This window comes from Rana temporaria, chromosome 5 (assembly GCF_905171775.1).
Source record: "Rana temporaria chromosome 5, aRanTem1.1, whole genome shotgun sequence".
NCBI classification, from domain to species: domain Eukaryota; kingdom Metazoa; phylum Chordata; class Amphibia; order Anura; family Ranidae; genus Rana; species Rana temporaria.
This window is the reverse complement of record NC_053493.1, coordinates 231,463,906-231,481,274: the sequence shown is the minus strand read 5'-3', so window position 1 is coordinate 231,481,274 and position 17,369 is coordinate 231,463,906. Positions and strand designations below refer to the sequence as shown.

General features: G+C 40.2%; 1 protein-coding gene across 2 annotated transcripts in view; it reads right to left on the bottom strand.

The window, feature by feature from the left end:
* LOC120940617 (cadherin-6-like) overlaps nucleotides 1–17,369 on the bottom strand; it is a 516,101-nt gene that overhangs the window by 46,626 nt on the left and 452,106 nt on the right. For both annotated transcript variants that reach the window (XM_040353572.1, XM_040353571.1), the window contains 2 exons: nucleotides 11,449–11,585; nucleotides 2,783–2,904 (listed from right to left, as the gene is read on the bottom strand). In XM_040353572.1, coding sequence (XP_040209506.1) covers nucleotides 2,783–2,904; nucleotides 11,449–11,585 — 259 coding nt within the window. The remainder of the gene's footprint in view (nucleotides 1–2,782; nucleotides 2,905–11,448; nucleotides 11,586–17,369) is intronic.

Sequence of the window (17,369 nt, the reverse complement as noted above, 5' to 3'; positions counted from 1 at the left end):
GGGATAGTCTGGTCCGACCCAGCTGCATGGGTTCCTCAGTTGACAAGGGATGCTCCACGGGTCGAAGAGAGGGGAGCTCAGGCTGACTAAGGGCCAAGGGATGTTGGCGTCGCTTTTCTAGGGTCCTTTCCTGAAAGCGAATATCGATCTGATTACACAAGGAGATCACTCCGTCCAGATCAGTGGGGATGGTTCTTCCTGCTAGTTCATCCTTCACTCTATCAGATAGGCCATGCAAAAAGGTTGCGACTAAGGCCTCATTGTTCCAACTCAGTTCAGCTGAGTGGATACGGAACTGAAGAGAATATTGTCCCACTGAACGGGATTCTTGTCGGAGACGTAAAAGGGCGCTGGCTGCTGAAGAGACACGAGCCGGTTCTTCAAAGATATTCCGAAAAAGTTTCAAGAAAACAGGCAGGCTAGAAACCACTGGATCATTCAATTCCCAAAGAGGGGCAGCCCAGGCTAAGGCTTCCCCGGAGAGGAGAGAAATGATATAGGCTATCTTGGCCCGATCAGACAAGAAGTACTGGGGCAGGAGCTCAAAATGAATAGTGCATTGGCTAAGGAATCCCCTGCAGGCTTTGGAGTCTCCAGAAAAACGGATTGGAGGTGATAACTTCAGTGAATGCGACTCTGCGACTGGTGCAACAGGTGCAGCTGCTGGTTGTACTTGGGGTTGCGGATTCGGGGTTCCCAGCGAGGTCTGAAGCTGATCAAAGCGGGAAGCCAGATCCTGAAGGAAACGCATCACCTGATCCTGATTAGCTTCATGCGTCTGGAGTCTGCGAACAATGCACTGTAATGGATCGTCTGCGGGGAGCGGCATGTCGGCCGGATTCATGGCTGTTCAAACTGTCAGGTCACCTGTGGCCAGGTGACAAGTGCACCCTGTAGGGGTCAGGGATGCACCACAGGGAAGTGAATCCTATGGCCGACTACTGCTAGCAGAGACGAAGCGTGAACCTAAGATCACCCAGGGCGCGGAGTCTAAGACCCAGTCTTGTATTCACCAGAGCCTTTGATGGTAAGGATGGTCTTGGCCGCGACTGGGTCCAGGTCGCATCCCCGAGATTCCTCAAGTCACACTCCGAAGCAGTCAGCAAGACAAACAATGGTGATGGACAGGCCGAGGTCAGGGCAACAGGCAGACAAGGATAACCGTGGAACATGCAAATAGTCAGGGGCACGGGCAGACAGGGAAGTCGGGGACAAGCCAAAACGGTACACGGAAGATGATCGTAGCACTCTGCAACCAGGAACTAGCAATACACTGCAGACAGGAACTGAGCATAGGAACACTGTTGAACAGCACTGCAGACCTGTAGAGCAAAGGTTAATATAGGCTTCCTGGGATGGACTAGGGTGGAGCCATACAGGAAGAGGAAGTGATAAGAAGGGAAACCAGAACAGGATCTGCCTCTAATGAACACATGGAGATCAGGTAGGCAGACAGACATGATGCATATTCATGACAGCCACCCTTCGGGCTGCTTTTGCGGATCTTGTGTTATCGCGTGTTAGTAAAAGTTTGGTGAGAGACGATTTGCGCTTAATAAAAATTTGCAGCGTGAGGAATGTGCTATCTACATTACGAATGCTAGTTTTACAAGAAGGATCGCTCCTGTCTCATACTTGATTCTAAGCATGCACATTTTTTTTTACCCTCGGAAAAGCATACACACGACCGGTTTTCTCGACGGGAAAAAGTCAGATGGGAATCCCGACGGGAAAATAGAGAGCAGGGTCTCTATTTCCTGTTGGGAAAACTGCCATGAAGCATACACACGACCAGTTTTACCGGCCAAACGCTCTCATGGTAGCTTTCCTGTCGGAAAAACCAGTCGTGTGTACGAGGCTTAAGAGTATCTTGGGGGCATCATGAGAAACATGCAGCTCTGTAGGTATCTTTTCACAATAAGGTTTGTTTTCTTTAGTTTTTTTTTTACAAAACTGCCTTTAGCCTATACTTGCTTTACTAAGTTAATAATGGTGCCATTTCATTAACATTTTTGTTTCACTGGGCCAAACAAGATTTGGTCAAGCATACACATGTGATCTGTTATAATTTATCTTCCAGGCTGCATTTTTATTTCCATTGTGGCATTGGGCACTATTGAGAAAGCACCTATGTAACATCTATTGATTTATAAATATATACACAGATTTGATACACAGTATATGTCCTAAATTCCCAACTATGCAATATAAATTGCAACAGTCAAGTGAAAACTATAGCTTAATTCTGAAAACATCACAGAGACTGACTCATTCCCTCCCTAGGGCCACTAGTTTGCATTAGTATTTTATGCATACATTAGTTCCATCATATATTTCAATGCAGAGTATAGAATCAAAATGGGGCCAGCCAAAGATGAGACTTAAAGAAATGTTTTCACAAACCTGAGCATTACAAACGTAGCATACAATAAAAGAATGCATATAATATGCATGTGTAACCAGTGAAAAAATTTGTAGTGACCAATGGACAGTGATATAATTAGTGAAAATTACATACACTTTCCTAAAAAAAGTCACACTTGAATTTTAGTAAATATGAGCATTATTTTGTTTTTTGGTGGACATTTATTCCGAAGTGTTGACAAGCATGCAATTGTATACAGTGTTAAGCTTGTTGCAAAGCAGATGCCTGCTGACTTTAAAATAATAATCTTCAGCTCAAGGGTGCAATAAAAAAAAAAAGCTCTTCAAATCGGCCACATGGATCAGCTGTTTTCATTTTTAAATGGAACTTAACTGCCAGGAGATTACATATACACACCTGTTCTGCCTTTGCACTTTCACAAACGTATATCTCATACAGTGTTGCAAACTCCGGGGCATTGTCATTGACATCCAGAACTTTAATATACACAGGAACACGGCCACTTTCTTTAGGATTACCTGTAATAAAAAAGATAAGAGACCTGTATGTGTACAATGGCTATATATGGTGAACTGTACAGAGATCAGAAACCAGAGATCAGACGCTAAACACTTAATTTTGGAAAAGGTCTTGTTTTTTTTATTTTTTTATGTTGTGCTTGTGAGTCTTTGAATCTGACAATCAAATGCCTAATTAGAAGAACACAAGCTGTGTATTGCCAGTTTTACAGCCACTTTCCCAAGCAGAAAATTGGAAGCACTGTGTAAATGTATCATGACGCTATTCTTATAAAGACAAAAATACAGCAATAACCAGCAAATAAACCATAAAACAAGAGCAATGCTTTAACATTGAACGCATTCAACCCTAGACGTCATTCAAATTACCCACATGTGATAGTAGACATAATGCTACCTTAAAATAAGCCCCAACTGGCCAGCATTAGATGTTATTTGGAGTTGTGCTCATGTGCATTGATCGATCTTATTTGAAAGAAGTGTGGTAAACTGAGTTATTGAACTATGTACTTGCAACCTCTATGTATCACAGAGGCCAACCTACAGTTTTTTTTCTAAATGATCACAAGATGCTGTGGTTTGTTGATAATAATCATAACTCAGTGGAAGTCAGCAGTTGCAATCATTCAAAGTGCAGACTTCCACTGCAGGACATAAAATAACCATTACTATCCAAGGCACTTACAAATAGAAATGTATTTTCACACAAAACTATACATCTGTGTGTTCTCTATGGTGCAAGGCTTCATAACCAACCTAGTGATGAAACTGATTTGCCAACTCTTTCCTTTTCTTTTTAAAAGTAAACCCCCCGGGTTCAGATACCAATGCTTTCAGGGAAAGCTAGCCTATTTGGCTTTTCTAATGTATCCATAAATATAATGATTGTGTGGATAATTCAAATAGATAAGCCCACATTTGACTAAGGCCCTGTACACACGAGAGGATCTATCCGCTGGAATTTATCCGCGGACTGGTTTCAGCGGATAGATCCCCTGGTGTGTACGATCCAGCGGATATTTTTCCGCGGATATTTTTCCCCACGATGGATTTCCAGCGGATCAAATTTTTTTAACATGCTAAGAAATCGATCCGCTGGAATTCAGTCCAGTGGATTGATCCGATGGTCTGTACAGACTCACCGGATCAATCCGTCCGAATCCATCCCTCGCATGCGTCGTAAATATTCGACGCATGCGTGGAAGTCCTTATATTACGGCGTCGTGCACGTCGCCGCGTCATCATCGCGGCAACGGCGCGACACGTCACCGCGGAGGGAATTCCGCTGGGATTTTGATCTCATGGTTAGTACAACCATGAGATCAAAATCCGCCAGAGGATTTATCCACGGAAACGGACCTCCGGACCGTTTCCGCGGATCGATCCTCTCGTGTGTACTAGGCATAATTGTACCTTCTATAGGTTGGGCATTTTTTCAAATTACTGATAATTACCTGTATATTATGTGACAGTAGGAGCTACTGTCAAGGTAAAATGGACAGTTTGCTGGACACAGGGTATGCACATTTGCGAGACTACAGAGCGTAGATGTGGACCGGAGAAGACTGCTTTTGTAGCTTTCTCCGGGTTTTGGTATTTTGATTCCACAGTGTCTGGGGTGGGACGGGATCTCCAACCCTGTATCCAGATTTTGTGGATGACCAGCAGGGTGTGTGCTCAGGTTAGCACAGCCCTTATAATGAGAGTGTGGCTCCACGCTAAGAGACAGGAGGTCTCCAGAAGTCAGAGAGGCTGTAGGAGACAGCCAGAATGTTGGTGAGTGCAAGAGGCAGTCAGAACGTTTAGGAAAAACTAAAGACCCACCTCTTCTGAAAGACCGGTACAATGCTGGATTCCAAGCGCCTTGAGGCGATTAAGTTCGCATTTGCTGCGCTATACAAGTCACTCACTCACTTACTCAACGTTGGTGACTGCAAGAGGCAGAGCTGTAGACGCTAAAGGGAAGCTGTCTACTTTGAGGAGTCCACTGGTCTGGGTGACCAGGATAAAGTGCAGAATTACTGCTACAGAGAGCCAGGTGGGCTAGCATTTTCTGTTCTGTGTATTTGATGGAGAAGAACCCCCTGTGTGGGAAACTTGGACTTTTATTTTGTTTCCTGTTTTTTTTTGTTATTTTGTTTCCTGTTAATAAAAATGGGCTGTTCCTGACTTGCTTGAATCACTGAAAAAATGCATCTACCACGAGAGCTAACAACCCCCATCTTACAACTTGTATAATATGGATACACGATGAGTTTGGTGATGGCTCAATTTATCTGCAAATGCAATCCTTTTCTACCAAAATAGAATCTGTCCTATTTCCCTGAAAGGGCAGGTTGTTTTGATAGGGCATGCCATGCTAGGACACATGTTTGGAAGCATTGAACTTCATTTTTTTCAGCACGTCGTAGTGTTTTACGTCACCGCGTTTGAACACGGTGGATGGATTTTTGACCGATGGTGTGTAGGCAAGACTGATGAAAGTCAGCTTCATCAGATATCCAACGAAAAAATCCATCGGATTAGATTCCATCGGATATCCGAACGTGTGTACAGGGTTTAAGTTTAAACACTCTGTGTTGGTCTGTTTTTGAGCTTACATAAAGTGTATGACCTTCTCCTACAGGTTACATGATTAGTGACGTTGCTAGACTGGCAGGTTCAGGCCTGAACATTGCATCCCGGGGGAAAAAGGAGACAAGTCTACATGATCCCCCATGTTTGAAAATACCAATATTTTTACAGGCTCTAAAAAAGCAATCAGAACAGCGGGGAAATGCAGTGAAGGTGAGCATAAATGCTTGGGGTGGTGCTTTATTAACCACTTAAGCCCCGGACCAATATGCTGCCTATAGACCCAAGGGGTTTTTACAGTTCGGGACTGCGTCGCTTTAACAGACAATTGCGCGGTCGTGCGACGTGGCTCCCAAACAAAATTGGCGTCCTTTTTTCCCCACAAATAGAGCTTTCTTTTGGTGGTATTTGATCACCTCTGCGGTTTTTATTTTTTGCGCTATAAACAAAAATAGAGCGACAATTTTGAAAAAAATGCAATATTTTTTACTTTTTGCTATAATAAATATCCCCCAAAAACATATATATATAAAAAAAAATTTCCTCAGTTTAGGCCGATACGTATTCTTCTACCTATTTTTGGTAAAAAAAATCGCAATAATCGTTTATCGATTGGTTTGCGCAAAATTTATAGCGTTTACAAAATAGGGGATAGTTTTATTGCATTTTTATTTTTTTTATTTTTTTTACTACTAATGGCGGCGATCAGCAATTTTTTTTGTGACTGCGACATTATGGCGGACACTTTGGACAATTTTGACACATTTTTGGGACCATTGTCATTTTCACAGCAAAAAATGCATTTAAATTGCATTCTTTATTGTGAAAATGACAGTTGCAGTTTGGGAGTTAAACACAGGGGGCGCTGTAACATTTAGGGTTCACTTTGTGTGTGTTTACAACTGTAGGGGGGTGTGGCTGTAGGACTGACATCATCGATCGAGTCTCCGTAATAAAAGGGATCACTCGATCGATGCGCCGCCATAGTGAAGCACGGGGAAGCCGTGTTTACATACGGCTCTCCCCGTTCTTCAGCTCCGGGGAGCGATCGCGTCGGGGCGGCCATAAACGAATAGCCGCGCCGTCGTCCCGGATCGCTCCCCGAGGCTTGCCGACCGCCGCATGTAGCGGGGGGGTCCCGATCGGACCCCCGACCCACGTCAAGCAGAGGACGTACCGGTACGTACATGTGCCTGTCCGTGCCATTCTGCTGACGTATATTTACATGAGGAGGTCGGCAAGTGGTTAAGTGATCCTGTGACTGGGCCCTAAACTGGTTTGCTTTAAGCCTGCAAATTTGGCAATACACCTGAACGTTTGGCTAAACCTACTCAACCAATTTCCATCAGAAATATTGAGTTTCACCCAAAAATTTTACTTCTGCTTTATCCGGCCCCCCCCCCCTCCGGTGTCACATTTGGCACATTTCAGGGGGTAGGGGGAGCATATACCTGTCTAATACAGGTATTTGCTCCCACTTCTGGCGATAGATCGCAGCATAATCTGCAGCAATCTACACCATGTCTGGCCCCTCCTCCTTCCCCCTGCTGTCTTCTGGGAGACACAAATGTCCCAGAAAACAGCAGGGATCAATTAGGGCGCGCAGCACGACTTGCGCATGCGAAGTAGGAAACCAGGCTGTGAAGCTGCAAAGCTTAATTTTCTGATTCCTTTACTGAAGATGCCGGCGCCTCCACCCGGGAGCTGAGGGACAGGTCGGCTTTGGGTGAGGAAATCGCGGGCACCCTGGACAGGTAAGTGTCCATATTTTAAAAGTCAGCAGCTGCAGTAATTGTAGCTGCTGACTTTTATTTATGTTTTTCAGCGGAACTCCGCTTTAAGAAGAAATACTTTTTTTGTATGCCAACATGCCATCTACTGTTCAATATTAGTGAAGAGCTGAACATACCTGGGTTTGGTTCAAGCAGGGTTTGACATATGTGATTATAATTTGGGTGCTGAATCCGAACCTCATTGATGTTTTTGGAAGCCAAATAAATAAAATCAGTTTTGGCCAATTTCTAGGGCTATAGATAAAGGATTGTCAAACCAATTGCATGGGATGCTAGGCAACCAAAACAAAACAAAGTAAAATGTTGTGTTTGGCGGTGAGCATTGATTTTAGTAATGCTTCAGTAAAATATTAAAATGACAAAACAACCTGGGGGATGTTCTGACCTTGCCTGACATTTACAAAGAAAAACTTGTGTTTAACCACTTTAATATCAGGCACTTTCACCCCCTTCCTGCCCCGGGCAATTTTCAGCTTTCTGCGCTGTCGCACTTTGAATGACAATTGTGTGGTCATGCAACACTGTTTCCATAAGACATTTTTATAATTTTTTCCACAAAAAGAGAGATTTATTTTTGGTGGTATTTAATCACTAATGGCTTATCAATTTTTTGCTAAATAAACAAAAAAAAGGCCGTAAATTTTGAAAAAAAACAAGTTTTCCCTGTTTCTGTTGGAAATTTTGTAGGCCAAAATGTATACTGCTACATCAGTGGTTCTCAACTCCTGTCCCCACTGTCCCCACTAACAGGCCAGATTTTAAGTATTACCTTGGGGAAATGCAGACTAGATTACTGCAATCACTGAGCAGCAAAATATCTCACCTGTGATATATTTCAGTTATCTTTGCAAACCTGGCCTGTTAGTCGGTCCTAAGGACCAGAGTTGAGAACCACTGTGCTACATTACTTTTGTGAAAATAACCTAAATCAATGTTTATTAGTTAGTATTTAGGAAAGGTATAGAGTCCAAAAACTATGGTATATACAGTATATCTGAAAACTGATCAATCCTGAAAGAAAATAACAGAACATCCACCAAATGACCCCTTTTTGGAAAGTAGACAGTCCAAGGTATTTAGTAAGAAAGAGGCATGGCAAGTTTTTTGAAGTTGCGGACGGGAAGGGGTTAAATCCCTGCAAAATGACAACTCCTGGCTGCTTCACTCTGTCTGTGTGTGTCTTGATGATGTGTCTTGAGTTCACCCCCTAAATTGTATACCAGACTCACCACAAAAAAATCAAGAGAGGAAAAAAGTATTGTCTCCCCCAAAAATCCATGCCAGACCCGTATCTGAGCATTCAGCTTGACAGGTCAAGAAAGGGGGTTACCACCCCTCCTGCACAATACCAGGCCCCATGCTATCAACATGCAATGAGTACCTTGCCAGGAAAGGCCTAATGGAATCTGGAAGCTCCTTTTTACCAACAAAGGTGCCCTCCACCATGGAGGAGGTTAACTTAGCCTAGAGGTATCATAATGGACTGGTAAGCTATTTTAATATACAATAGATTTGTTTTGTATGTTTGTTTGTTTTTTCCTGCCCAGGCTAATTTTCATCTTTCAGCGCTGTCACGCTTTGAATTAAAATTACGCAGTACCTAAATAATTTTTTTAGCATTTTTTTCACACAAATATAGCTTTCTTTTGGTGGTATTTACTCACCTCGGTTTTTTTTTATGTTTTGCTAAAAAAATTAAAAAGACAGAAAAAAATATGTTTTTCTGTCAGAAAACCGACATTTCCTTGCTTACATGTGATCAGTTGTGATTGGACACAGCTGATCACATGGGTAAAGAGCCACTTCATCGACTCTTTACCGATCTCAGGATTGTGCCATGTCCCGAGGACACAGCACACCCGCAAGTGCGGTGAGACTGGGGCGATGTCATATGACATTGTCCCAAAACAAGAAAGCACCCCTCACAATGTTTTTTGTCTACACGGAGAGCAGGAGCCCCTATCAGAATTTGTTTCTTTTTGCTGAGTCTCTTTGAGGAGATTTTCATTTTCTTACTGTCTCAAGACACATCAGAAAGTGAGGAAATTTTCCCAAAAGAAAGGAAATCTTCCCTTATACAGGTTTTATTCTCCATTGGAAGATTTCCCCTCTCTATTTGTTCCAGTGAAAAATAAAAACTTTGGTTTTTCTTTCACACTTGTTGCGGTGGTCGCCCAACGGGAACACAGATAGCAATAAAATCATGACATGAGTTTTAGCCCATCTCTATTCTATTTAAAAACAATAAAAAATGGCTTTAGATACATGTAATTATTAGCAGCAAATGGATGGTGGATGAGGTCATGAAATAATACACATTACAGTCATTATTAAAAATGGAATCATACTACAGAAAAATATAATTACCGTAGTTCAAGTGCAATGTAAGTCTGAATATAACCAAGTATTATATATTATGATCACACATAGTCAACACTGATCTTTTCTTCTATTAATACTTAAATATTATGTGATGACAATATGCCAGACTGTTTTCAAAACTTCAATGACAATTTGTCCTAGATAGCCTGCAAGATGCAATTTCATAGTCTGCATCTGCCAAAACCAGACCCTCCTGTGTAATTGGGTCTGCCTTTCACACTGACTTCATAGTTGCTACTAATTGTATTAACTTTAATCTTGAACTGGGTGACTTCCAGTAAAAGAAGTGATGTGTTTGTGTCAGTGCTGATTGGGATTATTCTAGCATTTAATTATAAAATGGTTGTTGTTACAAAATAGATTTGATTATTATACCAAAGCCATAATCTGTGAGCACAGTTATATTGCATTAAATAACCATTTTACACTTATCTCAAGCTATTCAATAGGAATTGCAGACAAAAAACACTAGTTAATTACTTTTTTAATGACAAGGCCTAAGATACCATGTTTTATCTTTGCTGAACTAATTATAATTAGATATGAGCTATAAGTTGAGGTCGAACCTGAGTTCGATCCAAGCTCAAGTCATTCTGTAAAAGGTCAAACCAATGTAGCCATTCACTGTTAAAACAATCAATTACCAATAATGTACTTCCTAGCATTTGAACTGTGGTCATGTGGCATAAATGTGCAAAAAATGGGTGTTTTCATATGTGCCTTTATAAAAGTCAGGCTTACAAGCACCCTTTTGTCAGGCTGTATGGGGATTATTAGGGAATAGGGAGAGATTTTTTTTTATTGGATTCTTCTACTTCACATTTTCATATTTCTTTTCTATCCTGCCTATTAAACTGCACTGTACTGAAGCTGCTTACATATGTGCCTCAGCTCTGATTTTATTTTCTTGACTGAAACCTGCCTGGTCTCTTCATCTGTGACCTAGTAATAGTGTATACATACTGTGGTTGCAGTCTCTAAAATAATGCATTTTTTTTTTAATTTCATAAGCTTGATCTCTACCTCTATGATATTTGGGTCTACTAAAGTTTCTATAGTTGTGTGCATTAGGTCTCTGCAATATTTCTGGCTACTGATCTTTCAAGTACTGAAGTTTAATTTCTTTTTTCATGTTAAAACCTGTCTTGTCTCTCCATCTGAAATTGCAGCATAGTAAAACTGCTTACATACTGCGTATTGAGTCTAAAAAATATTTCTGTTCATTTTCTCTGAAAAAATACACTCTGATTTTGATTCCATTATGACAACTGCTAATTGTTTTCCTTTTAACCTGCAGCCCAATTAAGATTCTTGCATACTCTTTAATCACTGTCATATACGTATGACTATTGTAATTGAAGTACTGCACTCTAACTTGTATTTCAGGATAAAAACTGCCTTATCTCTGGAAGAGGGAAAGCAGTCTTGAACTATTTTTAAGTAGTTGCTGTAAGCTGGTTGAACATTTTTTTTTTTGCATTGGTACGTCTCCCATGGCAGTGCCCAGGTCCCCATGCCTTTAATTTAGATTCCTTGCCTATTTGCCGTGGAAATGGATAGAACTGATTTTCAAAATTTGCCCCACCCCCATACACTTCATTGGGATTTGGATTATATTTTGCTATTTTTAGGCTTCACAGCTGGTTTGAGAAATGGCTAATTGAGTAGATATGTTACTACAATAATTTGTGTTTAACAAGCCGAGCCATACTGTCCAGTATATTTCTTAAGATCAACTCAACAAGGACCTGCTTCATTACTACAGGGATAAAGGTGGTATTTAGAATTGACTTACTCATCTCTGTAGCTATTACTGTGATATTGTGCCACAAGGACGACTCCCGATCTAGAGGTTTGGATGTAAAAATTGATCCATTTTCAGAATCGATGTTGAATATCCTATCCATGTCTGTGTGTCTATCCACAGAATACCTGGAAATAAAAAACCCAAGGATTAAATGTTGTCCTTTCTCTAACACGTTGCCCGGAAAAGTGTTAACAGCTTTAGTACAGCACATTGAATTAGGAATGACATTTAAAAATTGCTGCTATTTGAAAATAGCAGCAAAAAAAGAACATACAATTACTTAAAAAGCTTGCAATGTCACTACATTGTTAAAAGCAATGTCTTAGTATCAGGAAATATCTAACGCTATAAATGTCAAAACATTTTTAATAAAACCTCAGCTTCATAACAACAAGTTCTTGGGTTATTCCCCCTCTAACTAAAGCTTAAATCAGAATTTTTTTTTAGATGCACAACAAGCTGTCCTTACAAAGTGCATTATTACGGTAATGTCCTTCAAGGTACATGAATTCTATAAAGAGATTTTAAAGTATATTACCAAAGTGCATAGGACACATTAGGATTAACAGAAGTTCATGCACTATACAGCAATTAAGCTATTGTGCAGTGTGCTTGTTGATGCCGCAGCCTTGACTTTTTCCAATTATCTGTTAATGAAGGAGACATAATCTGTCCTCATTTATACAGATATATTCAAAATAGGAAACAAAGCCAATTTCTATAACATAGGCTATACCACTTACACCAACCATTAAGACCAAACTAGGATCTGATGTGAAACAATACATCTACATAAATATGAATCAATTCAATCAATACTTGTGCAACCCAATTTCTAAAAATACGTTTTAGATGGGGCTAGGTAAAATTTAAAACAGCAAGCATAAAAAATGTGTGTTTGAAGGCTGTCACTGGATAATTATGGTGGATTGTCTGGAAAACATTGCCTATTCAGCTTGTTCATTCATTTTTGTAAAAAAAATTTTTTTTTTATTTAGTGGTTGAAACTTTTGAATGTTTGGCCAACACTTACAGAAACAAGGCATTAAATATACAGTGCACAGTGGATGGGAGCTCATCTTCAGTAATAGAGATCCTAGACAATCGCTCAGTAAATTCTACCATACCCTCTGGTTGTCAGATTTGCTTTGTTCATATTTTCTTTGTCCCTTTCAATTTTATTTTCATCATGGCAAGCAGTAGTATGTCTCCAAGATCAGTGTCACCTTCCTCTCAAGGCAGCAGATATTTTTCCTGCCCTCACTTTTTCCTTGACATCATGTTTTTGACCTTTCTTATCTTTCCTGATGTCAACCTGAGCTTCATTATACAAGCATAACAGAGAAAGAATCAGCTGCTGGACAAGTCGCTGACGGGGAAAACTTTTGCACAAATAGGGAAGTAACAAGAAAGATCTATGTGTTTTTATTTGCCTTACACATTTGTTGGCCAACAAAAGGAAACTTAAAATACTAACATGAGCTTGAAAAACATTGGAGGTAAGCTTACAAAAAAATCGCTATCACTATCTGTGATTGCATGGCTCTGACCCTATCTTGATTGCAGTTTTAATCATGTCCTTACTCATACTCTGAGCAACACACTATGGTCAAATCATTAAATCACATTTGTGATGTAGGCTACCAGTAACACAAGGCTCTTTCTTTTCCCCTAGAGCATTTTCTAAACACTTGTTAATGCCACCATTAAAACATTTTGATAGTAATTTATTTTTATAGGATGACAATGTTCTTCCTTCCGCAATGGAAATTACCACAATGCACTTACCCTTGGGTGCTTCAGTAGCTGCTTAGATTTTTGGACCATTGATGACCCTATCAATGAATAGACATGCCCAGCACTGCCCACAGCCCTTTATATTTACAGCGCATTACAGCAGAAGCTTAGGAAAATTATTTTAAACCATGCTCTCTCTCTCTCTCTCTCTCTCTCCCACCTCCTCAAGATCTGTCTTGCAGCCTCCCAGCTGCATTACCATTAAAAAAGGCACAGATCATTTCTTTTAGGACATTTAACACACCAACTTGCATTGAAAATGCTTGTTTATCAAAACTGTGAGGAAAAAAATTGAGGATTTGGATGGACATTTATTCAAATTAAAATTGTTTATGATACTTTCAATACTCATACTTCTTGCTGCAACACAAATTATTATATATATAATTTTGGATTTAGAACCACTTGGCAAAATATTTAGGTATTTTAGAGATATACTGCATACTTTAACCCAACAAAGAGATCTATTCAGCCCGGACTGCAAACTGACTTTAGCATGATTTTATAAGGGGGATATGGTGAAGGGTTGAGTCTGATGATCCAACTCACCCTGATTGGGTTAAAACATTTTCTGATTGTGCCACAAAAGAATATTAGATTGACTTAGGCAGGTCATAGATGGTGCAAATATCTTTCCTGTATTCTCATGGCGGCAAAAGCCACCCCCCCCCTGAAAGAAGACAGTAATTGCTATAGTACCCGCTAGCGATAATCACAATTGAAATCTGACTGGCTGGTTGTACCCAAGTTGATCAATTGTTAAACTTGGTAAATTCAGCCTGCCCAAACACGGTTCGAATCAGCAGGAACCACCTTTTTTTAAAGGGATCTAATGTATTGTAATTCCATGTGTAGCCAATAAACTCTGGAGTGGGTATTGAAGAGCACCTAGTACAAAGGTTCATATCACTTTTTGAAATGGACATTGGTTAAGAGCATCAAATGCAGCCAACATGTTTTAGAAGAAAGGTCTCCCTTTTCTTCAGGGCTTGAGCAGTGGATCAATGTTAGGGCTTGAAAAAGACTGTCAAATCTTAAAGACACTATGAACTGATGAACTGATGACAGGCTAGGACGAGAACAAGGTCCACATACACTATACCTTCATTACGGATCAGCTCATTTAAAGGAAGATGCAGTCCATTATATATTACAACCAAATCTCACTGCTATTGGTCCAGTGCTATCACCCACACATCAGACATGTATTGCAAAAGCATGGTAGCAAATTAAGAGCTACAAAATCAGCTTAATAACCAACAATATATATATGTACTATATATGAAACTTTGTTGACAAACTCAAATGTCTTCACTGTCCTAAATATATATATGAACAGCTGCATGAAGGTCGTTCAATGCTTCAATATACATATAAAACTGTGGTTTTATGTTTAGTGACTCTTCAAAGAATGGTTACTTATTGTACAAACACTTATCAAAACATAAAAAAAACAATAGGGCTAATGCCTTTGAAAAACAGCACATTTTAAATACAATAAAAAAGCTATTGGTATACACATGTTCATAATAGCAAAATGCTAGCTATGAAAGGCTGATTAAAGTACAACATACACTATGTGCTCATGTTGAATGATTTATGTTGCTCTGTGTAATTCTGTAAGATCTGTGTCTTCTTATTTTCCTTTCTACAGAAGCTAAGCATCAGGAGACAGTGGCTCCTTAACGTCTTTTGTTAGAGATAAAGTGCAATTAGAAGCTGCTGTAATTTGAAACCATGCACATAAAACAGAGATAAGCCACTCAATAAAAGGGGAAAAGGCAAAAAAACAAACTAGGAATAATGTATGCAGGAAATGTATGAAATAGAGAATACAATTAAATTATTAATTCCATAGTCTCACCAGAGGTGCAAATACTTGTAAAATCTTTCAGGGCACCTAGTGTGCATACAGTAGCACTTGGTTCTGTTCAAATCTGTTTGGCACCAGAGAGAGATAGCTACTGCCATATATAGTTCTGTATTGTGCTGCATCAGTTTGGTGAGCTACATAGTGTGTAAGGTACCTTCCCATATTCACTGTGCTGTATTGTGCTACATTACTTTGAACAAACTGCATTGTAGTGGGTTACATATATTTGTGTTCAGAACAGTGGCGGCTGGTGCTCATTGGGCGTACTATACAGCCAGAGTACATGAAGGAGGTTATTGAGCCTTTCCTTTTTCTTCCTCCTTCTTGGGGCATTTTCCTCTGCAGCTACAAATGTGTCCTCTTCTTCCTCTTACTGTACAGTTAATCCTGATATTGCCCCACAGACATGGAAACTGACATGCAGGAGATGAGCTGAATTAATTCAGCACAGCATTAGTAATTTGATGCAGGAGAATGTGCAAAAAATATTGTTATCAGGTGTGGCTGCCCAATGGGTTTGAGAGATGATGAGGATTCAGATAATGAGGTGGCAAATCACACTTGGGTGACAGAGATTATAGAAGAGGTAAGTGGGGGAGAATAACAACATCAGTGAGACATGGTGTAAACAGGAGCAGCTTGCAGAGGGATTAAAGTCTGACAAGGGATTTGAGAGGCCTACCTTACAGCAATCAAATGAAGAAGATAGTCAGCAAGGGGCCACGCTGATTAGCGTAAAAAATAGGCTTACACCTTGCTCTAAGTCTCCTAACCCCACCCTTCCATCTCCAGCATCTCCAGCATTTTGAAGCAAGCAGGAACCTCTTTCCCAGATGCTGGAGTGTAAAAAAATGTATTTTCCAAATTACCCCCTCACGCTCAGTGTCTCAATGCCAGTTTGGCAAAACTGCTGGCATGACAGCTGTCCCCGTTCCAGCTGGTGGAGTCTGCCCCCTGCCATGACTTTGCAGCCTGTGCTGCAACACACTTACCAGTATATAACTGTCATTTTCTCACCCAGAAGGCCATCCCTGACCTCCACTAGCATGTGGAAGTTAATGTCCTCATATTACTGAACCAAATAGTCAGTGGCAGGGTCAACATAACCATAGACACATGTTCCAGCAAACATGGGTAGAGACATTACATCTTTTTTATGGTGTATTGCGTAAATTTGTTGGTTGATGGGAAGGATACAGCATTTATTATTTATTGCATTGGTACATGCTTTCCAAACGCTTGGTTTCACAATCCCTAGCCTACAGTATTAGTCTTGAAAATGGGCAGAATTAATCTTTGAAATTCACCTGCCATTGGCTTTAATGGGGTTCACAATTTCTGGAAATTACTATTAGAAAAATGGCCTACAAATTCAACCCAGGCACATACGCTCATCAATACTTACAGTCTCTCCCCATAGCTTTATACAATAACGGTGGCTTGAAGGGACTGTTTATATTTAGGGTGGTGCTACACAACAAAGATGCCTGAGGGTAGTAGGATTGTTCCTGCAGACTTGACTTACTACTGGTATCGTAAACACTAGTGCCCAAAATTTGGGCAGCCTTAAAGAGGTTGTAAACTCTTAACCCCCCCCCCCCAAAAAAAAACTGCAAAGGCATACTATGAAATACTTACCCTAGAACAATGCCCTGGATTGACACCAGCACACTGCTCACAAGGACGACATGTTTCCCAGAGTTAATTTTGTGTTTGTGGGCTCTGACGCTGTGATTGGCCCAACCTGCGATTACGTCACTCCCGCGCATGCCACCAGTCACGACACAGGCTTTAAAGAAATGGCACGAGCGGGCCATTCCTTCAATGCGCATGCTCCAATAATGTCTGTGGCAGCGTATATAGTAAATAGATATTTACAGTACCTACAGGTAAGCCTTATTATAGGCTTACCTGTAGGTACAATTAAAGTGGAAAACTTTATTTCCTCTTTAAAAAGAAAAATATTATGGAAAAACAAACAGGAAGTTTTGATGGCCCGTATCCAAGTTTCTTATATAATTTTACAACCACTTTAATTTCTAACACCAATCAATGTGCAGTATATATACTTCTTATCTACTTATTGTTTTAACTTTATTTATTATCCATTGATTAGGTACGATTTTTCGAAAATCATATGGGACATTTATATTATTATAATATTTATATATTATCTTTGAATTGCTCACCACAGGGGTACTTAAGGGAGATATATTAGGGACTACACCTGTAGAAATTC